The 24,608-nt window shown below is 46.1% G+C and overlaps 1 protein-coding gene across 3 annotated transcripts; it reads right to left on the reverse strand.

The window, feature by feature from the left end:
* Nucleotides 1-295: 295 nt before the first annotated feature.
* Nucleotides 296-24,561, reverse strand: LOC117001744 (dipeptidyl peptidase 8). 3 transcript variants are annotated; one of them, XM_033070228.2, is made up of 20 exons: nt 24,515-24,561; nt 22,280-22,549; nt 20,726-20,838; nt 19,668-19,841; nt 18,571-18,739; nt 17,269-17,379; nt 16,811-16,939; nt 15,297-15,358; nt 14,158-14,258; nt 12,659-12,836; nt 11,290-11,449; nt 10,452-10,531; nt 9,918-10,070; nt 9,247-9,382; nt 8,364-8,509; nt 7,747-7,893; nt 7,209-7,361; nt 5,666-5,808; nt 4,909-5,020; nt 296-4,359 (listed from the first exon to the last, which is right to left on the reverse strand). In XM_033070228.2, exons 2-20 carry the CDS (start codon nt 22,536-22,538, stop codon nt 4,237-4,239), a joined length of 2,649 nt encoding a protein of 882 aa, XP_032926119.1. In that variant the 5' UTR covers nt 22,539-22,549; nt 24,515-24,561; the 3' UTR covers nt 296-4,236. The 3 variants fall into 3 exon arrangements, 2 of the variants coding, with proteins under 2 accessions (XP_032926119.1, XP_032926122.1); XM_033070231.1 differs by lacking the exons at nt 296-4,359; nt 4,909-5,020 and having other exon boundaries at nt 5,716-5,808; nt 7,225-7,361; XR_006163036.1 differs by lacking the exons at nt 296-4,359; nt 4,909-5,020; nt 5,666-5,808; ... (5 more) ...; nt 10,452-10,531; nt 11,290-11,449 and adding an exon at nt 13,706-13,865 and having other exon boundaries at nt 12,749-12,836; nt 14,154-14,258.
* Between the last annotated feature and the right edge of the window lie 47 nt (nt 24,562-24,608).

Below are 24,608 nucleotides of genomic sequence, written 5' to 3' on the forward strand. Positions count from 1 at the left end.
GTGCGACAGCTCCGGCTGGTGGCTGCTGAGGGCTGTGAACAGCATTCACATGGAAACACTCAGCAGAGGGAACACGGCTGTGCCAAGGACATGCCTCATCTTCCTGATGGTATCTCCCAAACACAAGGGACAGGAAACATGGCAGCTGCTTTTGTGGAACACCCGAGGTGCATCAAACACACATCACTGCTGCTCTCCACAGCACAACGAGGCCACTGATTTAATTACACACCAGCTCTCCTAAATCAAGGGGAGAGACAGTTGAAAATAGGGTGGAAAAAAACCCAACATTTAATTCAATTTATTTAGCAGCATCTTTATTGCAACAAAGGTTTTGTAATAAAACGCAGCAAAACTAATGTCTCCACTTTACATGATTAAAAGCCATGGAGCTTGGGAGGGAGGAGGGAGGGAGCCCAATAAACCCACTGGAGTGAGACATGCAATTTTGTTAACGCAAACAGCAGGCACTTCATGTTCTCAAATTAAACACCTGAACTTCTACTGTGCAGAACAGCCGAGGAAAAACCGCAGGAAGAGCTCTCTGCCCCTCCAAAGGGGCACGTGGAAAGTCTCTGCAGGGTTCTGGCACCAAGGAAACAGGTAGCCCAAGGCAGGGCCTCACCTGGCCCGTGTTTTCCTCACTCAGGCTCTGTTATTGCCTGGGCAGGGGCTGGGTGTCGCAGCAGCAGGACAGCTGGACACACAGACACACACAGCAGGAGCACAACCCATTTCTCCTGGCAGGGAATATGGGTTGGAACTCAGAGCATGAGAATTCTCCATAATTTCCTACCCAGGTTCAGGTGCAGGTGCTCCAGGGTTAAAGCATTACTACATTATCCCACTCAGAAAGTTTTTCCATAGCCTATTTCTAAATGCCATTAGTAAGGAGGGAATGCATTTTCCATTCTAATATGATGAAGTTAGCTATTTTCAAAGCTTTGCTTGGTGCTTTGAGCTTATTTTTCCATTGAATTTGTAAAAATTAAGCAGTTCTGTGTAATTTTACTGTGTTCTGAATAAAAAGAGATCATTGAGAACAAAGGGAGGTGGGGGTGAAACCCAACAGCTTTGCACATCCCACACTCACAAGGCATCACTGGAAGCTGCACTAAAATGGGGTGAAAGAACATGCTTTCACCAGGAACAAACACAACCAAACCCAAGCACCTCAAAAGACAGGAAACTGCCTGCACCAACACACAACAACTTCAGTATCTCAGCACTCAGATCCCCATATTTGATATATGTTCTTAAACATTCATCTCAAAGACACCTGTGCAACTAAACATCCACCAGGAAGGCTCAGAGCAGGGCTCCTGCTGGGCAGACACACCTGGAAAGCAGAGGGGCCTCCCCAGGGGACACAGCAAAGGCTCCTCCTCACACCTTTTGCTCCCTTGCATGTGCTGCCCCAGAATCTCACTAGCTCTGCTTAAAACTCATGTTAACCAAGAGATTTTTCAACATGCAGGAAGTGATGAAATACAATCCCAAATCTCAACCAGGCTGGAAACCTCCTTGAGTGACATTCCCATCTCCAGGACTGTGAGGTTCAGCCTTGTCCTGGTCCTTGGCCAGACCAGGAGTTCCCCCTCAAAAATAAAGATGCTAAGTCCCTCAGCACTAACACCTTCCTACCTCTGCAGTCTTGATCACAATGGGGCCTTTCTTCACTGGGAATTTAGATGGAACCAGACTTCATCTAAGGCATCTCTTTTGCAAGAACTACAAAACTCTGGTGGTAAATCCTTCCAGCACTTCCACAGGATAAGAGAGCACGGGGTCTTAAAGTGCTTAACTACAGAAAAAGAAAATAAAACGGTAGGAAAGAAAGAATCCATAATTTATGTTATAAAACAGAGCAGTTACAGTATATTGTACTTTAATAGCTTTTTGAAGTATATATTTAAAACAGTGGAAGGATGCATTATTAAAAATTCTGTGTCAGCACTTAGAATCACATCCTGCCTCAAATCCAAACCCAGCCTGGTTTACTCACAAAATGTTTAGTTCTTCAGTCCCCCAAAAAAGCACTGTTTGATGAAGGCCATTTTTGTTCTGTTTTTTTAAACAAAAGGATTAATTTCATCTTAAAAATCATATACATTTACATTCAAGGGTAATCACCTCTAGAAAAAGAACAAAAACACCCCAAAAAAGCAAGTTAATTTAATATTGAACAAAATATAAACAACCTTGGAAAAGGTGAATACTATCCATGGGTAATTTTATACATATATGTATATATGAACAGATATAGATATATGTATATATAATACAGCATAAACACGTTGGGAGCACAATGGAATTCCAGAGGAACAGCTTTTTTTATCTCTACCCATGTGCTCCTCTCTTGGGTGCTGACTGCAGCACACTCCCCAGGGATGCTGCCTTTGCTCCAGCCACAGTTAAGGCTGAGAGAACATTCCTGGAGCTGGGCTCCTTCCCAAAATCAACCCCGGATTGACCTGCTAATGGTGTTTTAACTGATCCACTTGTAATCACTGCAACCTCAAACCCAGCAAACAGCCCGACCCAAGGCTCCCCAGTGCAGAGGAGCCACTCCCTGCACCCTGGTGGCTTTGGCTCTTTGTGTATCCCAAAAACCGGATCCTGTTCTCACAACCCTGTAACTGCCCTGGCTTTGGTGCATGTGCCCAGGAGTTTAACTGACAAAAGATGCAGTTTGATCCCATACAGCCAGACTCTGTTAAATCCCAGAGTTCTGGGATCAAGCTGAACAGTACAAAACCAAGGAAAGTACAAGGTTACAACATGTGGAGTTCTAAGAGCGTAAACACTAAGAGTGATTCCAGATTTTCAGCAGACGAAGAGAAAATCATGCTCTGCTTCTCTCTAGCACCAAAACAGAAAGGAAAGGAAGTTCTTGGGTTTCTAAGCAAACCATTTTATCAGAGTCCCAGAGGCAAGTCTCAAAGAGAGAACTTTCTGCATTAAAGAGAATAACTTTCTATGGATTTCTATCCTACCTGTTGCCAGTTAAAAGTGCCTTCACATATTTCTGCTTTTCAGCCAAGCCTGCTGCTTAGTTAAAACCTCAGTAGGAAAAACACAACTGGGACTGCAATTCCTTGAGGGTTACCTGAAGCTGTACAGAAAGGGGTTCTCAAAGACAGCATCATCATCATGCACAGTAGTGCTAGAAAGGACCCAGGAACAGGGGACTGGAAAGGGCATGAGCCTGGGAAATAGCCCCTCATACATGAGGAAATTCAACAGAACAGTTCATATTGCCTCACATGTAAGGCCTCCTCACACATCCTCTGCAGAACTTGGAATTAGAGTATTGAATTTCTAAATTGTAACATGATGCATATGCCTATATCATGCTGATGTGAGGGTGAGGAAGGAGTATTGCAAACCCAGCTCCAGAGTGAACATCAGGAAAAAAATCTCAATGGGATGCACTTTGAAGCTTGTTTGAAAGTTTACAGTTTCTGCTCTTTAACTTATGTTAGTTTGCACCTCAGAATATAAGATTGTTATGCCCATATCACAGTAAAGTATCAATTCACTTCTCCACTGAAATCAAGTACAATCAGGATAGGTTCTCAAGCTGCTGGAAGAAGAATGATTTATCCTAAGGGAGAAGGAATCAAAGAACCTGGCATCAACTGATCTGAAGCCAAACTTCAAATATAGTAAGAGGCAGCTTAAAAGTCTTTCTTCTTAAAAAACAATTAACATCTAGACAGGGGATGTGTCCAACTTGTGACCACCTTCTAAGGAGTGAGACACATCCCTTTCACAAAGCATAAAAGCTATATGATAGCATTTGAAATTAATAAAAGTTGTAACCATTCAGGTAAACTCTTGCTGTGTAGTGAGTAAATCATCCAGTATAACATAAGATATCAAGGAACACACTGTAAAAATACATCAATTATGCCATAATGCTTTTAAAAAGTGAAGATCTGGTGCTGTAGAAGTATTTTCAGTTTCAGCTCATCTCCCAAGAGAACACCCATGGTACTTATTATACCACAGACATTGGATTTTATTTACAACTTAAACTTGAAGTTTAATAACTAAAGTTATTAGATCACTGTACTTTAATTTCCCGTATGGCACCAAATTTACTTTTAAAAAAGTGTCTGTGAGGGTGTGTACGTGTGGCAGGCACCAGAAAGCAACGTTCCATCCTGTTTTCTCTAGTTTTCTACACCTCCCTGTGCAGAGAGCAGCCGTGGAGCAGAGCTCTGAGGTCAGTCACATGGCCTTCATGGCAGCAATGTGAGAGCCCAGGTTCTCCTGCAGGTAATAGAGCAGGTGCAGTTCGTAGTGCTCCCCCGACTCAGGGACCCTGATGCTGTGTCTCTCCTGAGGGTAGATCTGAAATGGAAAATAAAGTCATGAATATCCACGGGAGTTGAAGGTGCCAATATTTAAATCAGTCCCAGAGCCACATGGAATGTCCCTGAATTAACTCTGCACCTGAACTGACACACCTCATCCCCCACTGCCTGAACCCAGGAGAAGCCACTGGGACCCAGCTGTGCTGGAGGGGATCAGCCTGGCTGAGCAGAGGCAGCTCCTGGCCAGAGCACATTCCCACTTCTGCAGTGTGATGTGTGATCCCTGGGCTCCACCTGCACTGAGCCAGCAGGGTTTAATTAAATGCAGAACCCTTTTCCATGCTGTATGAACACTGCTGCACTGCCTTTCAGCTGCAGATCTCCACAGGAGCAGCCTTAACTGCTTATTTGCCCAATTTTTCTTTCTGTAAATTCATAAAATATTAACGTTTAAAAAAATGCTTGGCTCAAACGCTACAATTTTATCCTGGAATTCCAAGGTGTCCAGCACAGCCATGGCACAAGCTCCAATTCTGGACTCCTCCAAGACACACACATTACCTTTACACCCTGGTTCTGGTCTCACCTGTAGGTCATAGGGTTTCCCAGCTCTCACCAAAAAGCTGAGTAAAATACTGGTGTGTGCAAAGTGAACGTTCTCATCCAGGAATCCGTGCAGCAGCAGCAAACGGTTTGGTCTGGGAAAAGCAAGAGACAAACAGTTCTAGACAGCATCCCACTCATTTCACAGTCCTACAAAAACACTCCCTAGAAAAGAGTATTTGCATTGAAAGCAGTAATTGCACAGTTGTAAACTGCTCTGGATAGGCACATGTCTCAAACATTTTCCTTCCTTCTCTGAAAGTTCTTCCTGCACATGCATGTTACAGTCAGACAGACCTTTTATCTGAATATCTTATTTATTTCTCAGCAATGCTTCCCTGCTTGGACAATATGAGGCCTTAAACCTTGATGATTGTCAGCTCTTTGGCAAGAAAGCCCATGGCTCCATCTTGCTGTGCTGAGATAGCCTCAGAAAATACAAACACATTCCAATCAACTAATTTTTGTTTAGCTTAATGTGTATCTACAGTGCTAATCAAACGGAAGATGTGTTTGTCATTTCTTTAGACACAAAATATAATATAAAAGGGCTTACATGGAATGGTCTGTAATTTTGCAAAAGTTTATTAGTGTTGAGTATTGGTTTGGTTTTTTTTAGTATTATTTAATGTGAGCATTTGTGATTAGAGAAACGCCAAGAACAGGGAGATAAAAATGTGTCTAGGTGGCTTGAACTTTCCTGGTAGGAAAATGAAGATGAAAGCAAGAAGCAAACTTACTCAGAAGGAAACTTCTCAGCCTGCATGGCCACAGATCCCAGGTAGTAGCCCTGCTCGTTGTGCTCCGGGTGCCCCATGTAGCGCTCCGTGTATCCCGTGTCATAGAAAATCCACAGCGTGACTGGGGCTCCAGCTACTGCCACCTGCCAGTGCCACAGAGAGGGGAGTGACAACAGTGACCCTGACCTGGGAGTGACAACAGTGAGCCTGACCTGGGAGTGACAACAGTGAGCCTGACCTGGAGTGACAACACTGCCCCTGACCTGGGAGTGACAGTAGTGACCCTGACCTGGGAATGGCAACAGTGACCCTGACCTGGGAATGGCAACAGTGACCCTGACCTGGGAATGGCAACAGTGACCCTGACCTGGGAGTGACAACAGCCACCATGACCTGGGAGTGACAACAGTGACCATGACCTGGGAGTGACAGCAGTGACCCTGACCTGGGAATGGCATCAGTGAGCCTGACCTGGGAGTGTCCTTCCCTCCCATGGCTTCACCCATGTTAACTTCATCCACAGTTAACTTCCTGTAATGGTGGAAGGAGCAAAGCAATCCTCGCTGTCTCTGCCCCAGCTCAGCTATGATCCACATGTGCTGGACACCAGTGAGAGCCTACAGATAAACTGGAAGTGACTCTAAATATACCCCTTGCAAGGGATGCTGAGGGAAGTGCATTCTGTGAGGTTTTGTGAGTTTGGGTCCATTTGCATGTCTAACAGAAACAGCTCCCTAGGACTCAGCAAACCACCCTGCACAGCTACCAACAGCTTGCAGACAGGCTTGTGGGGAAAAAAAAGACCACAAAACCATCTAAAACTCTTTGCAAGGCAGTAAAGGTAAAAACACAACAATTGTTAAGGATTGAGATAAATAATTATTAAACATTCCAGTAATATTAACATTGGATTTAAAGAAAGCAAGAGTAGCCACAAAGAGCAAAATACACCTCAGGGGCAATAACCAGCTCTTCACACACCTCTATCCCAAAGGCAGTCGGTTTATTATAGTGGTTTAAAATCAGGCAGGCACAAGAATCTCTTTCCAGTACCTCTCCCCATCCTCAGGCTATCCTCCTGGCTGCTTCAGAACACACTGCTCTGCAGCAGCATGGGCAATTTGATCTGAGAATACAACAGCCTGCAAAGGAACTACTCTCTCAGGGCCAAAAAGAGGGAGGATGAGAAGGAGGTGTTGTTTTACACCAGGATGGTTTCCCTTACCTGGTTCACAACACAAAGAGCTCAGCTGGCACAAAGTGAGCAGCAGCTGACACTACCTAAGGTACCTTCAGCACAGGGGACCTCAGATAGGTAGAGGTACAGCAGCAAAGCTAAGTTATTGCAAGCTCAGCAGTCCAACAGCTGCTAGAAAAGCAAAGTCACCCAAATAGAAGAGTCCTGAAGAAAGCAGCCATTGCACTGTGTCCTAACTTGTCTACAGCAAGCCCCAAGGTCTTTGTGCTGTGACCACCCACAGAAGTCACACTATTAAAGATTCTGTCTGCACCACCAGAGTAAGTACTCAATGCATGAACATACCCTGAAGATATCTGACCTCTGTGTTAAAGCCATTAGGGACAGGTAGCCTCCGTAGGACCAGCCGTGAATGCCCACACGCTCCAAGTCGATGAAGTCGTGCTGTGATGCCAAATACTGCAGCCCTTCCACCTGGTCATCGATTTCTATCTGTCCCTGGCAGGGCAGAGACAAAGTTCTGTTAGTTACAGGCACAAGTTACATTCTCAGCATTGCCCAAGACAACCACCTTCAGAGCTTTGGTGCTGAGGAGTGATCCATGCTCAGAACGCAACTGTCCTGCTTTGTGTGAGCTGCAAATTGTATCTGTGAGGAGTCACAGCCTCATTATGAACCCTGTGTCAGGCTGCAGCTGGTTCACAACCTCAAACCATGACATTTTACCTTTCCTCCTTCAACTCCCCTCTACACACTTCCTGTCCCCAAACCCCAGGAGTGTCACACAGGCAGTGCTGGGCGCCTGTGCCAAACCAGTGCTGGTAACACTGGCACTCAAACCCATCTCTGGTTGAGAACAGAGCCACACTCAGAGCCCACTTACCATTTTGTACTTAAAGGCTCCTTCAAACTTCAGCCCTCGGTGGCAGGAGCCCCTGTTGTCAATGACAACAACAACATAGCCTAAAGAGGCCAAAGTGTTCAGTCTGAAGTACTTGATTCCTTTAAACCGGTTGTTCACCAGCTGTACCTGGAATACAAGAGCAGCACAAAATCCAGAGGTCATCCCTTAATCCAATTTCATATTTTATTTATATTTACTTTCCTTTAAATGCTTTATACAATTTTATAATGCAAAGTTTTCAAGATCTCTACTCTCTGTTGCAGGATTCCCTCTCTCTGCTATGCAATAAACTCTTCCCCTAATAAAACAAGCCATTCTGTCTCACACGTATGAAGAGCTGAATTGAAGCAACTGGAGAGGAGCAGGAGACAGAACTGGGAACAAGGACTATCTGATTACCTTTTCTCCCAGCTCCAGTTCTGCTATTGTGTACCATGACCTGGGAACAATGAATCCTTACAGCACCTTTGGCCAAGCACCTACTCACCCAACAGGCAAAATGACACCTGCTGGATTCAGCACAGAGCAGGAAGTGCTCCTGCAGGAGAGCAGTGGAGTGATCCCTGGCCAGCCCATCCCACTGCTCACCAACTCACCTGAGGGCCTCCATAGATGAAGAGCACTGTGGGGTACTTCTTCCCAGGCTGCAGGTTGTGGGGTTTGTACATCATTCCATACAGTGTGAACCCCGTGGAGCTCTCAAAGGAGAACACTTCAGGGGGAATGTAATCAGGAAGAGGACCTGCCATGGGAGGGAGCAGAGAGCCTGGTTTTAACAGCAATGGACAAGTAACAGCTCTGCTGCACCACTGTCCTGTCACCAGTCTCACTGCAATCCCAGTGGAGCTCCCCCACACTCTCCAGTGGGTGTGGCTGGATCCAGGCAGAGCCTGGCAATGCCCCAGGCCCAGGTGAGCTTTCTGAGCTCTATCACATTGCCATCCCTGCTCTCCTGTGAGTAACTCTTCTCTCCTGACACAGCCATTACAGATGTCCCATCCCTTCACAATCCCACTTAGGACTAGCCACATTAACACATGGAAAGCACAGGACATAGAGTATGCCTCAGCTAAGGAGAAATAAAAGGCAACAGAAATCCAGTGGAAGATTATAGCCCAAGAGCTCTCCCATGAAGACACAAGTAGGCAGCAGCACACACTATTTAAGAAGTGCACCTCCCTTCCCAGGAACACACTCTTTGGCAGGCACATCAGAGCAAGCAAATGTACTTAAATCCCTCCCTGAGCTAAAACTGGCAGGAGAAAATTGGTAATTTCTACTCTAAATTCCTTCATGGTCTGTTTATATCCATTTGTTGCTGAGCTGCAAATGTCCCTCCTGTACTTCACAGAACTCCTCACACAAGCCTGAGTTTCAGAGACAAGCCACAACAGCAAATCTCAAGCAAGCATATGCTGGGATATCTTTTTATCCTGTGATCCTGCTTGTCCTTTTCCTGTTCCTCACCCATGCCATTACCTGCTGAATCTAAAATGGTAGCCCAGAATTCCTTAGTTCTATGAGCTGCATCATCTTCTGATCCTGTCAGCCGGTACAGGGACACACAGTGAGGGCTCTTCTGATTACTGTACTTGCTGATGAACATGTCACAGTCCTGGGGAGGAAAAGAACATGCCTTGAACTCCTTGGTGCAGAGTCACAAGCAAGTGATCATTTCTTTTGCATTTACATCTTTCAGAAGGTGCTTTGGACCAAATTAAAACAGAAATCTGAGTACTTTTGTTTCTGAAATACTACAGTCCTTAACACTCCAAACCCAAAGATACACCTGCAAATGCAAGAGTGGCATGAAGAGCTTGTCACACTCCTTCTTCTGGGCCATGAATTCCCAGCTGGACTCCTGAAACTCCACCCAGTGCTGCCCAGGCTCATCTCCTCTGGTGATTGCTCTTTAGCCCACTGCAGGCAGAGAGCTCAAAGAGTTTCAAACAATTCGTCCTGGCTCCTTTTGCCTGAAGTGAGCTGGACAGCAATGGAACCAGGAGGTCAAGTCTGGTTTCCAGGATGGTTTTACACACTGACTGTACAATGTACAGGAGGGCACAACACAGCCTAAAATCTGCTTTTGCTGTACATCAATCCTGCCCTGCCTGCTGAGTGACAGGATAAGCCCTGGCAGGCACAGGTACCTGGCTGACACAGCAGGCGTGTGAGTAACCGCGCTCCGTCAGACGCTTCACCTCGCCGGGGTTCTCGTAGTTAACAACGTACAAGTGATGCTCCAGAGGAGAATCTTTTGTGCCTTGAAAGTACACCAGTTTCTTGGCTTCATCCACATAGATCTGTCAGGAACAAAACAAACAGCACATCCCTCAATATCCAGTTCTACCACCTCTCCCCCATGTCCCTCCTGTCCCAATTCCATAATGCTGATTTGGAGCCCAGCAATCTGCAAGGGACAAACCAAACAACTGCTCTCACTGTCTACAACTCTGTCAGTTTGATTCAAATGATCAAAGAATTCATCCAGCCCAGAGCTAGAAGAGCAGCAGTTTGGGGACCATTCCTTCCCTCCTTGAGCAAGCTCACAAGTTACACAGGACAGAAATACTGTGTATTTTGGCTAAAACCATACTGGATTAACAGATTTATGCTGACCCCTCCAAGGGACCATCTCCCTGCAGTGTGTGGCAGAATATCCAGGAAGCAAGAGCAAGACTTACATTGGATCCATGTCTGCCAAGCACTTCCCATTCCCCACTGGTAATTGCTATCTCCTCTTTGATGAGGCACTTGAAGTCACCTGCAAATAATTCAATGTACAGAGATTTTTATTTCTAAAAAATATTTTGTCACTTGCATAGAAATAAAGGTTTAATGCTGAACAACAGGCAGGCAAATAAAATATGAAGTGTCAAAAAGAGCATTTTGCAAGAACTCTGCTTTTATAAGATGATTTCATTTCCCTTAGAATAAGGGAGATTTAGCAAGAAAAAGAAATCAGATGCATTCAGAGAAATCTAATCAGCCCAAGATATAATACTATGTGGGAAAAAGACCCACAACAGTTGCATGAAACTAGGAAAACCTCTAGTAAAATTATAAGTATTTTTTGTGCATACAGAGTTCAGTAGGTGCCTTCAACACACACTAAGTAAATTATCACAGCATGGAACTGTGAATTTAAGAACACATGCTGTGGAAAAACCACTCTGGGAGCTCTGCACACAGTGATTTTCTGCATCTGAGCAAGACCGAGTTCCAGCAGTGAAGAAGAAAAGCCAACTATGTCTCAGTATCACAGGGAGCTTGTTTCCCATCTGGCTTTTGGAAACTTTTCCCTCTAGTCCATAAGGAAGGATCAGGGTTAAAACTAAGGCATGCTGAGAACAGAATAACCCCTGCACAATTTCCAGAGGAATGACTTTACACTGAAGTGCTTTCCTGGACAACAGCAGAAATTTCCAATAAAACAATAACTCCTGCCATCTGGAAGGACATTTATGTCCTCACTGGTCAGCAACAAATAACCAGTTAAAGCACAAGAACAGTTGCCCTTACTGGGGGCAGGGAGGCCTCCACAGGAGCGTTTGTACTTGCTCTCCTTCAGGACTGAGGTGACCTTGTACAGGTGCCGGAAGCCTGTTTTGCACTCGGAGGCAAAAATGAATTCTATCTCATCTTCGTGGGTTTGAGGGAAGACATGGAAGATATCATGGATCTGAGGAGACAGAGCAGTGGATTATTGTTAGCAGCAGGATTCTGGCACTGCAGTCACACAAATTATGCTCCTCTTGCTGCTCAACACAGACCACACAGTTCAGGCTAACTGGGTGCAGCTCTCCTTACTGGGAGAGCCAGTTACACTTGGAGCAAGGGGAGTCTGCAGCCAGTGTCCCCTCCCTGCAGCTCCAGCCTTCTGCCAGTCTAACTCTATATCCTGTCACCAAACTCATGAAGTTTTTCTGCACCTGCCCTTCTAGCTTAAACACAGAGGTGGGTCCAGCTCTGCAGACCTCTGCCCTGTGCTGCCTGCAAGTGAAGGATTATTCAAAGAAGGATGAGCTGACATCATCTTCCCACTCATCAACATGCCAGCTCTTGCTTCAAGGGACAATCTTTGCAGGACTGGGGAGCATTTATCTTCACAATATGAGCTGCCAATCAAGAACCACTTCAGACAGTAAAAATAATGGAGAAAGGAGAACTCACTGTACCATCCTGAAACCAAACACTAAGGAGAGAATGTGTTATCATAGACAGCACTTGCTGCATGGGGACCATGCACTGGAAGGCTTTGTGCAAACACTCTCTGCTGAAAGATCCAACTATGTGCCAAGTGATTGATGCTCCCAGGCACACCTCCAATGGGATGTCACTGCAGAGACAGGGATCTATCTTTATGTGCAGCAGTGTGAGGAGAGGCACAGTTTACAGCAGTGACCAGGCACCCTGACTGCTCTCAGCACAGGCCCTGCAGTTCACCTCCCACAACATCACACCCTTAATCTGTTTCACCAGAGCAGATGTAGCTCAGGAGGGGTTCAGTGCCTGTTAGCTGAGTCTCAAGACTTTTTACCCAGTGTCACCTTGCTACATCTTTGTTGCTTGGAGAATATTTTATCTGGCACTGCTGGCACTAACAATTGGTACCAAGAAGCTGGAGAGTGCCAGTGACACAGTGGGCAAGGGGCTGCCTGGAAACACCAGAGTCCCAGGCTCTGCTCCTGGCTCTGAGAACTGCATCCACTCAAGCAAAGCAGGTCTGTTTTCACATCCCAAATCTTTTCTCTACATCCTGTTTTTCACAGCAGAAAGCACTGAATATGCACAGAACTTGCATAATGGGATCACTCCCCTTGGCAGCACAGTGACAAACATTGTTTGAGTGCTACCAACTGTCAGAGAAGGCTGAAATTCAAATTCTTACATTTATCCAGATGTCTGTCGTTTCTTCATAAATAATGAAAGGTGTAACAGAATCTGGTACAGCATCAATAAGTTTCTGCCTTTCCATTGCATCATCTTCTGTGGGGATGAATAATGCAGGAGGGATCAGGACTATCTGAAGCCGAGTTTGGGAGCGATCCAGCAAGATGGACCAGATGCTGTTGAGGACACAGATATTAGAGAAAATAACATGCAACCATGAGTATGACACAAGTCTGAAAATCTCAGCAGACACCCAGTAGCACTAGGCATTTTGAGGGAGTCAAGAATATTCAATTGGAGATTAAGTCACGTGCAAAATTTCACCCACATAAACAAATCTCTTCCATAATACAAGAAACCTATTTTGCTTCATTTTAATATTGCATAAGCACTGCAAGTTCAAAAGTTTAACTCATTCTGTTCTCCCCGATTTGAATTGTGCTTCAAGGGAGAAAGAGAAGAGAAAAAAATCAGAGGGAATAATGAAGCAGAAAAAATTTCAATTGAAATTTCAAGATGCTAGTGAAAATGCTACTGTTAGATGTACACCTGGCAGAGAATAACACTGGCACCTAAAGGGACCAGCAGCAGCCCCTGCCATATTCTGACAGCTTTATATGTAGCTCCAACAATAATTCTGCAAAAAGCAGGATAATACAGCAAATGTGTCCCTGTATTTCTTCCACATTTGGATGGGAAAGAAATTAAAAAGGTGAAAGCCATCCTTAGATTCAAAACCTGGAGGAGTGCACTTCTGGAAAACCATGGGATCATTTGGGTTGGAAAAGCCCCTTAAGATCATTGAGTCCAACCATTCCTCCAGCACTGCCAAGCCCACCACTAACCATGTCCCCAAGTGCCACATCTACACAGCTTTAAAGTCCCTCCAGGGATGGTGATTCCACCACTGCCCTGGGCAGCCTGTGCCAGGGCTGGACAACCCTTTCAGTGAAATACCCTTTGGGAAAAGCTTCTGGTGAGTTAGAAACACTGTACTACATCATCTACAGGGTTAAAATGACATGCAAATGTAAGTAGCACTTACAGCAGGTTTTCTGATCAGTAAGTCTGGTCAGCAAGGATGGTCCAGTGGTTAGGGCGCTAGCCTAGGGCCTGGGGGACCTGGGCTCATTTCTCTCCTCAGCCACAGACTTCCTGCGTGACCATGGCAAGGCACTTAACCTCTCTGGGCTTCAGTTCCCCATCTGTAAAATGGGGATAATAGCACTGCACTCTCTCTCACAGGGATGCTGAGAGGACACACACATCAAAGGCTGCGAGTGCCCAAACCCAAAGCAGTAGGGCCAGGGAGCAGAGAAAGACACAAGGAGGGCTCTGGTTTGGCTTTTGGAAAAATGGTCCCCTTTGCACAAACAAGTTGGTAGCAATGTAAAAGTGAAAGCAGGCTTAAGCTGGAAGGAGACAAAGACCGCTACAATCTGCTTCTGACTGTAGGACCCCAAACCCTCTGAGCAGAGACAGGATTAACATACGCACTATTTTCCTTCTGGCGTCCACCCAGCTCTAGCAATGTACTCTACTCCTTCAAAGAGGATCTCGAAGGGCTGAACTAGCTCTTTATCCACAACATCTGCAATCTGTTGACAAAGCAGCAATTCAGTGACACTGAGATGAACCCCCACAACCAGATTTTCATGCATGATGAGAGCCTGGACACAGAAGACTTTTTCTGTGCAGCTTTTGCAATTTAGATTGTTCAGCCTTTGCAGCACAGGGGACTGAACCCTGTCTGTAGCCAGATCCCAGCACAGCAGGAGAGCAGCACACTGCCAGCACAGCCAGGGCTGGGAACAGACAAATCAGGATGCTGCTCACAAACCCATCATTCATCTTGCACAACTCATTTGAACTCTCAGTTCTCCCCCTGTAAAGGGGAGGCGATTTGTATTGAGCTCTTTTGTAGGATTTTCATGGATAGGTGCTGAACATCCTGCATGACACCAATGTGGCTCTAATCCATGAAATGCAGGGCTGCAGTCTGTCCCTGCTGGGATTGGGAACAAGTCCCAGTGGTACCCAAAGGGTCCTGAAGGCTTTCCCTGCCTTTGCTGGCTGACACCAGCATCACTATCCCAGCAGGTGACTGCTGATGGCTGAAGGAGCTCAAGAGTTGGGAGAATTCCAGTAATTTATGGCTGTTAATGTATCTGTTTGATAAGATTAATTTCCCATCTGTCCAAAGATCTTGGACTGGGCTGTGGAAATTTCTGCATCTGCTTAAAAAATCCCAGGGCAAAAGCAAAGTTCATCTCTTTCCATATGTTCATGCTTTTGTAAGGTGATATACTGTATTTGCAATCCAATTTTCCCAGTATCTGAAGCCAATCAAGAGATCAGTCACATAAGAAGGTCTAACCATCCACACCTACAATACTCTGCTCTGCAGCTGAGCTCACACACCAGTGCTAGCAAAGAAAAGCACAGCCTTGAGAAATACTGCTGCACACTGAGTATCTGCACAGGAATGAGCCAAAGGCACTGCCTCCAGAGAAGCCAGGAAGCCATCACAACCAGGAAAGTTTCTTTGTACAGAGCTGGAAAATGAATTTGACAAAATAAAAATAAAAATCACAGCAACTAAATATATTTGACAAACAAACAAAACATAGACTTACTCTGCCTTCTGCATTGATTGTCACTTCAGAGATCTTGAAAGTGACCTTTGGATTTGCTGTACCTAAAAAAGAGATGTTAACAGTCAGGCATCAATTGTTTGCTGTGCATTATTGTGGTGTTATTCACATAGGACTGGAAAAGGCAAACAGGAAAATACTCTTTGATCAAATAGCCTCCCTGCAAGCCTGAGAGACAGCACAGAACCAGGCAGGGAAAAAAGAAACTGCAAACATGAAGTGATTTAGAGGTTGTAATCCTGCAAACAGATCAAGAGCCACACCATTGTCCCAGTCAGACTTGTCTCCCAAAATCAGTGGATGCATTTACATGGTGGAAGTGAATGCTCAGGAGTGACTGGGATAGCAAAGCAGGCCTTGGTTCACTGTTAGGTTGTTATTCCAAGGTGGTACACAGAAAGTGATCCAGTGCTAAAGAGAATCTGTGAAAATTAAACAACTAAAAACCTACTGCCATTACTGGTGCCATTATGATAATAAAGCTACATATTGTTTAAGGGATTTGGGTTTTTGTTAGTTTGTTTTCTTTGCATTGAATAGAGCCATGGCAAAATACTCGCAGAAATCTGAGTGTTCACAAGCACCAAAAAACCAGTGTCACCTCTTACTTCCCAGCCTCACACTGAGCCTTTCTCCATCATCAATACAAGTAGTAAATCAGGAAAGGCAGAAAGTTTTCCCAGTGAATTGGGGAATCTACAAGATCTGAATGAATTCTGCAGCTTGAAGAGGTCAGCCAAAGAAAGATGTTTCTCCAAAAAAAGATTTCAGGAGTGAGGAAAAAGAGTAAACCACTGTTACCTGAGCAATGTGTCCTGCTGTGACAGCAGAGACAACTCTGAACTGTTCAAACTTGCCCCACACCTGACAGTGAATCAGCCCTCAGCAGTTCTGCTAAAATCCCACTTCCCTGTTTCCAGTGGCACTCCACTTCAAGCCTGCCCTCAGCCCTTCACTGCTGAAGCCTCCAGATCATCCACTGTGTGCAAATGTGACCACAGGAGGTTTTCCTGGCAGGCTGCAGCAGGACAGGTTTGCTGTTCAAAGTCCAAGAGTAATCCTGGAGATCAGAGTCCTCCAGAACTTGAACTGCCAGGGCACTGCCAGCAGCTAAACAGAAATGCTCCCAAAACACCAAAAGGTTGTAATTCTGGAGCTGTTCCCTCAGAAACACAGGGATGTAATGAGAATCAACTCCTCAACAACTCAGGTCTTCCAGGATCCCAGAGAGTGGCTCAAACAGTGACAATGGGAGAGGGTTCCTGCCAAGTCCTGAGAGCCAGAGCCCTCAGTAACCACAAGGCTGCAGTATCAGCACAGCCACAGTGACTCACTCAGCCTCCAGAGCAGATCCCCAAACACATTTGCACAACTTTACACCAATTCAAAGACTACTCAACACCTCTCTGCTCCAGTCTTGGAGAGTCACTGCTGTCAGGCACATGGAATAAAACTGGTGTCTTGCAGAAACAGAGATGTAAGTTTTAGGGTCTCACCAGTTTTGGGGTACCGGAAGGAATCTGTTCTTCTTGTCTCCAGCATGGGTGATGTGACATGGATAATTTCCACCTCTGACTCATCATTTTCTTCATAAAGAATCTGAAGAACTTTACCCCCATCCAGTGCTGTAAATGAATTAACATTACAGAATTACAGAACAGAATTATCAGTTATTGCAGGCATCAGTATTCTCTCAGGAGCCTGAACTGATTGGAAGGATGAAGAAAAATCCAATAAAGCCTGTGATTCATGTTTCATTAAGGAAAACACTGAGACTCCTACCAGTCCCACCACTGTTGTGAGAAGGGAAGTCTCTCCCCCAGTGCTCTCCTGTAACCTGCCCCCTGCTGCAGACTGCTCCAAAGGAGGCCATTCCCAAATTGCACAAAGCAGGAGGAACAGAGAGTTCTGCACTGGACAGGGCCTGTCAGACACGATGGATCCCCACACTTACTGGGCTGTGCCTTTGGGCACCACCAGTAGCCAGTGTATCTGTCAAACTCCTCCTGCAGCACAAAAGTAGCCACGCCAGCAGATTTGGGATCCTCCTCAACATTGGCCAGTTCTAAAAAAAGACACCAAAAGAATTAGTTCATGATGTGCTGCAGAACCAAAGCAGTTCTGCATTATCTCAAACACAGCCCAAGTTCACCCCCAGGGAACAATTACTAGATAATAAATCTGACTTCTCAGCAGATTTGTTTTCTGCTTCCAGCCTTCTCTGTTCATATATTTAGGGAGGATTTAATCCTCTCTGACATGGCAGCTTGTTTTAGGAAAGGAAAGCCATTCTCCCTTCTTACTTCTACCTAATCAGGCTCTCAATTAGTCTAAGAAACAAAATGTTCTCTCTACCTGAGTTCAGTGAATTGGAACTACAACTTTTAAGAAAATCAAAACCCCAAACCTTTCTGGGCAACAGAACTGAAAACATGAACACTCAGAAAAATGAAAGCATCAATATTTCACTTACTGTACGAACCAAAAGTAACAGACTTACATAACATCTCAACATGATGACATATCCATAGGGCTTCAATATTTTTCCTGTTACCCTGGAGGTAACTTAGCAGCGCTCCATAAATAATTATCATCTGAGAAGGAGTCACTGCTACAGTTTATTTTTACTGTACTTACATAAGATTTTAATATTAAGCATTTAAATAGTCTAAAGCATTATTATGAAGTGCCAGAAATTTCAATTGACTAAAATTTAAATTATATAGTTTAAATACAAAACGAAATTGATTTTTAAAGTGGTTTATCCACAATTTCCCATTTTCTTTCTTCCAGAACAAATGCCTAAAACAGAGTTGAAGAGGGTAAGAAGTGAAAACCTAAGTTATTGAGTATGAGGGGCCAGCAGAAGCCCCAGAGCTATTCAGAAACTGCCTTAACTGCCTCTAAAAGTCTCTGCAGCCTGATTTCACTGGCAGAAACTTTCCTCCAGCTCTATTCCACCCACAGCTCCTCCACTCCAAAAAGGCTGTTCCAGTGAAAAGCAATGTGCTGTGTTTCTGGAGAAGAGCCCCTCCATATGTATCCAACAAACAACTCATTCTGCCAGATTGCACAGTGCAGGGAAAAGAATCATCCCACAGTATCTGCACTAGGGGAAGTCTATAAATGTGACAAACAAGGTGGCACAAGGTGGCCATTGCCCCCATTTCAGGAGAATCTTTAGTGCCATTGCTCAGTGCAGTCTAGCAAGAACAAGTGCAGAGGAGGTAGAGGAATTGAATTCAGGATGCATTACCATTGTGCACAAACGTCAGCCTCCTTTCTTCCCTGGATTCTATATTAGATATCCAGATGTCATTGCAATGGATAAATGCAATCCAATTTGGATCAGCTGGGCAAAGCTTGGGATCCATCCGGATATTGGGACAACTGGTCTCTACCAGAATGGGTCTTAAAGGCTGTTGCTATTTGGAATTAAAAAACACAAAAGAAACACAGTAAGATATGATAACACAGGAATATATCCACCAAGTAACCTGGATTTTAGGAGAGCACAGTAGTGTGGGCACTGACTTCAAATACATGTTTAGAGAGGAATTTACCCACTTGACACACAGGAAAATACTGTGCAGATATTTTATAGGGAAAGTTGTGCCTCTACCATGGTCTCATCAGGCCTCTTTTCCCAGAACTGAGGATCAGCCCCAAATCAGAGGGCAGCTTGTGTAGAGAAGCCTGGCCCACTCTTAAAGACAGCACCCCAAAAGGGGCTGGCAGAACACACAACCTTGTCCTCCAAAAGCAACTCAAGGTACAGTAAATTACCCCTGGCGGCAGGGCTAGACAAACACCAGGTAATAATAATAATAATAGTAATAGTAATAGTAATAATAATAATAATAATAATAATAATAATAATAATAATAATAATAAATTATTCAGCTTTGAAGGTCAGTTTCAGCACCAGCAGAGTGAAGGTTGCAAGTTGCACAGTCAAATGGTGTAAAAATGGTGTAGTATACCCAGCACTGACCACGGAACAGTGACCTGGAAACTGCAGCCCAGGGACAAAAGTTGTCTCTGATGTGATGTCTGACTCCATGGAAGAGCACTGAGCCTTTTGCTGCTTTTTATGGACACTGTTAGTCATGAAAAATCAAACAAATCTATTGTCCTGCCTTGCTGCCACTATTTTACCATTCTTATAGCCCTGCAACTGAGTTTCTACAATCATGGAAACACAGCCTAGCCTGTGCAGAACCCTGTTCCCAGGGTTATCAAGGTCACTTCCTGTGCCAGTGCAGTAATTGCTGATCTGCTCTTTGCTCTCACTCCAAGCCAAAGGAGGTCCTTGCCAGAGCAAAGTCCTGCAGAGAGGATGAGTAAACTCACGGTGAAGCCATGGGGGCCTCCATCTTTCACATGGTAAATGCCACTCCCTGCCTGGAACAGGAAGGTGCCGCTCTCTCTGTGGTAATCGTAGGAGGCGATCCCGACGGTGCCGATCCGCTTCCTCTCCCGCAACAACTCCTCCTCCCGGGAGTACATCCCATAGTCCAGGATGGCCTGAAAACAGGCAGAGAACCCAAATCAACACCTCTGCTCTGCATGCCTTACCCTGCTTAGAAGCAGATGGCTGAGCAGACATCCTCCTCCTCCAGACTCCTGCTGCCGGCTGGAACCCCACTCCTGCTTTGCCTCTGCCATCAGCGCTCGTAGGTGCAGGCCACGATCAGATCCCACACAACTGTAAACTGATAGCCACTCCTCCCATAGCTAGGCCAGCATTATTCCCAATACTCCCTGGTATAAGAAAGCTCAGACTGAGGGTTTGTTATTTCTAGAATGAGCAGAAGAGACTTTGCTCACTTTCACAGACATGCAGTGACTGGGCTGGTGGGAGGAGAGCACAGCCGGAGTTTTATGTCTGGCTGACAGCCCCGAGAAATAACACGGGGAAAAATCCACCTCATTCCATGTGGGGTTTGTCCCACCTCCTCCAGCCTGCCATGGTGCATGGGATGGGATGGTGCAGGCTTGCTTGTGCAGCAGGGAAAAGGGAATCCACATCCCAGTGAGTGGGAAAGGGATCCTCTGCTCCTGTGTGAGTCACAGAGCCACTGACTGATCCTCGGGGGAATCATCACTTCCCCTGCAAGACAGCAGGGAAGTGATTGGAGACTCCAGGCTCCTTCAGCAATCCCCAGGATATCACAGCACAGAATTTGATGCAAATTAGCACTTGCCATCTCTGCCAGCAAAGGAGTCATCCAGCACACAGAGAGGATGGAACTCCAAACACTGAGGAGAAAACTGCTTCATTTTGGGATGGCTGCAGGGTTGGCATGTACAAGGAGAATCTTTACATTTTTAAGACAATAAACTTCACATTTTCACTATGAAAACCCTGAATCCCAAAGGCTTGAAGCAAGAAAGAAATCAGGACCCACCGGAAAAAGATCCAGAAGAGGCTTCCAGGAAAGCAGCAGGACAGCAGCTTTGTTTATGGTTTTGGGAATTTCAGAGTAGAAGAGTGTGTTCTCCCTGTTCTCCCCAGACATTGCTATTGTGAAAGTGAGGTGAAAAAGAAGTATATTAGCTTTGTATAAATAATCCAAACAATCTCAAAGGATGCCCAGGAACAGTTTCCCAGGCCCTTCCCACCAGAGGAAGCACTGATGGTCTCTGCACTGCAGGAATTCCCTGCTTCACAGAGAAGGCAGAGAACAACACCACCCAGGCTTACCCCATGCTGCTCAAAGCACTCTGTGTCTCCTAACTGCCCTTTAATTCCATAAGCTTTATAAATCAAGGAGAGCTTTTGTGCCAATTCCCCTGTCTGGGACACACAGCCAGTGTTCCAAAGGTAACTGAGCTTCAGGGAGGTTTGAACATCCCTGTCCTGCTCCTCTCTCTCAGTGCTATTCAGATTTCTGAAGGCTCCTGCCAGGGCACATGGGGATCAGACCAGAGGTGTGCTCCAGGGAAGGCCAAGTCTGATCTATAACCCAGGAAGGGGCACTTGGAAAACTAGAGCTCATCCCAGGGGAATCAACCTCAACCCACCCGTGATGTGCTTGAACTCAGCATCATCCAAGGATTATGACTCCCATCTTCTGAAAAGGGAAAAAAACCAGCAGTGTTCTGACTGTGTCACTGCACAGCACATGCAAAGACTGTGAATCAAAACCTGAGCTTAAGCAAGTAGCCTAAGTGATAAGCAGTGGGGCTAGAACATGGCTCTGGCTCCTAGGCCTCTGCTTCAGCCATTGTTTCTCCCTCTAATCCAGGTTTTCATGGATTTATGTTCAGCTACTGCAGCTCCAGACAAAAGCACTCCTCCACCACAAGGCCTGCTCTAAAAAGCCACTCAGAGGGTTGCTCACAGTATCACTTATGGTCAAATCACTTCCACCAAGTGAATATTAATTAGTGAAACAATGCACAGCTGAGGCACTGAATCCAAGAAAAACAAACTACATGAAGCTTTTGTTAATAAGACCAAAATGTTGAGAAAAGTATTAAATTCTAAGCTGCCCCTGACCTGTGCTATTTATTCCCCACAGGATTCCTGGAAAACCTGCTCCATTGGTAGCTGAGGTACAAAGAATTACACTTAAAATCTCAGCTTTGGAAGGAAACTTTGAAACAGAACAAGGCTCCACCCAACAGCTGTAATAAGAGAAAGGAGATAAACCTGCACGGCTTTTGGAGAGAGTATTACTTGGGGTGACAGAAAAGGGACTGGACAGACTTCCAGCTTGGGATCATGCCCCAAAGGACAATTCCCAGTTCTTTTCCAGGCCTAATGGGTCACCTCCAAGCACGCCACTCCCATGGGAGATTACCTCACAAGTTTTAATAAGATATTACGATCACAACCATGACTTTTGAGCAGCCAGTGTGGCCTGGAATCCCTTTTGATTTAACTGCCAGGAACACCCAGCTGTCAGGAGCAGTCAATGCCAAACAGCCCTGCAGCGACACTGTCCCAGCCAGCTCACCCAGGTAGTAGATCCTGTCGGAATGAGGTCCTTCAGGATCATTTTTCTTCACAAATGTGAAGTCATGAGGAGCTTTTGCCATCATGTATCCATGATACTTCCGTGTATCTGTGAGCAGTTTCCGAAGCTGGCTCCAGGAATGCCTCTCTACATAGAAAGGTTCCAGTTTTGGCTGCTCTTCTCTTGGGACCTGCTCCTCATGACCTGCAGTCTCAAAGATTTCCAGGCCCGGCTGTTCAGTTTCCATGGCTGCTGCCATGTTGCATGTTTCTGGAAAAAACAGAACAGCAGAGCTTCAGCTCCAGCAAATCCCCACTGCACACTCCCAACACACCCCCCAGCAAAAATGCTTTAAGAAAACCATCCTTTCATGTGGGGAATAAAACTCACAGCAGAAGGAAGAGGACTAGGAAATATTTTTCTGCTCTGGAAAACAGGCTGGCACCACTCAGCCTTTCAGAAGGGACTAAAGACTTCACAGAGCCACAGATTTATTGTTGTTTTTCCCATGCCCACACATACCAACCACTCATTTCAGGTCGTGAAGTGGATAAATTCTTCCCCTTTAAGCTCACACTTGCTTCCTTCCCTCCAAGACCTCAACAAATCACCTCCCTACACTGATATTGGAACAGAGGAGCAAGAGCTGGGACAAACAACTGCTCAGAAGACACAACACTGGTAGCTGTCCTGGAAACATCAGCCCACACAGCAGCTTTAGGTAGCTCATGTCCATTATTCTCCCATATTCTTGGGTTTATCTGTATCACCTTTCAAACTAAGCTCAGAAGGGTCTAGCAGTGATCAACACTATTACATGGTCCCAATTACTAATACCAGAAGGGGACACAGTGAAAAAAGCATTTCCTTAATGGATTTATTTGCAACACAAGCCTTATCTACCCAACAGGCTGTTAATTCAAGAGATATCTCTTGCTGCAGTCAGCTGGGCTTTACAAAGCGTATCTGAGCTGAAATTATCAGCCCAGACATCTGGCAAGAGGAAACCAAGTCCTCCCACTGTAAATCCCAGAGCTGAGGGCAGCTCCAAAAGGATCCAAGCTATGAACTGCTGTCACATAGCTCATTCCTGGAGAGCCCAAGGTGTAGGATTGTCAGTGCTCAGAGGGAGGAAGGGGGTGCCTATATATAGCATGGAAAGACTGCACAAGTGTTGTGTACACTGGTGGGGCACAGCATGTTGGCCTGAGCCTGACAAAACACTAATACAGCCTAAATAAAGCATTTCCCTAGAGCAAACAGGCACTGAAGGATCGCTGGAGCTCAAGACACAGGCTTGAGCAGCTGCCAGAGCTCTCTGATGGACTGGCTCTCCCACGGCTCTCCAGAACAGAACAGACATCTCCCCAAAGGAGTGAAAAAGATATGATCTGCACCTTGACACAAACCCATTTTAACACTAATAGTTCAGTTTCACCTTCAGCAACACAAACCAAACACGGGTCTTTCTTCTGCTCACGCTATTTACAGCACAAAAATTCAGAACAAAAGAGCCCTGTCCAGCTGGAAGGAGGGTCCAAGGCATGCACCGAGCAGTGCCGTGCTCAAGACAGGAACTGACAATGAACCTTCAAACCTGAATTGCAAATCGCGTTTCATCTGAAGAATTCTAACAAAGAAAAAACGTCCTTTCGCCACCTACCCCCAGATGCTGCTATTTCTTAACCCGACCTACTTCTCGCAGGAAAAGGGATAAAAACCGAAGAGCAGCAGACGTTAACGAGCCAATAGCAGTGGGAACGGCCACCCGGCACGGGAATGTCAGCCCAGGGTGATGCTCCCGGGGGTTCCTCCATGGCCGGGGGCAGGTCCCGGGGGACGGCGGGCAGATCGTGGGGATCCCTCCCCGGCCGAACACAGATCCCGGGAAGCCCTCCACAGCCGGGAGAGTACCTCAGGAGGACCCTCCACGGCCAGGGGCAGATCCAGGAGTTCCCTCCACGGCCAGGGGCAGGTCCCGGGGGAGCCTCCACGACCAGAGGCAGATCCCAGGGCGCCCCCAAGGCCGGGGACACATCCCGGGGTGGAGACGGGCAGACCCCGGGGGTCTCTCCACGGCCGGGGCGGCGGCCAGGCCTGGCCGGGGGCGGAAGGCCAGGCCGCCCCGGGTCAAGCCCCCTCCTCCCGCCCACTTCAGGAGTCCCAAGGCCCCCAGGGGTCCTCTCCGGAGAGGAGCCCCCTTTCCCGGCCCCCGAGGCTCCCCCCGGTACTCACGGCGCTCCGCGGCGGCGCTGCTGCCGAGCCGCCCCGCCGGGCCGCTGCTGCCGCTTCCGCTTCCGCTTCCAGGAGCGGCCACGGGAACCGAGCC

The sequence above is a fragment of the Catharus ustulatus genome, chromosome 12 (genome assembly GCF_009819885.2).
Source record: "Catharus ustulatus isolate bCatUst1 chromosome 12, bCatUst1.pri.v2, whole genome shotgun sequence".
NCBI classification, from domain to species: Eukaryota; Metazoa; Chordata; class Aves; order Passeriformes; family Turdidae; genus Catharus; species Catharus ustulatus.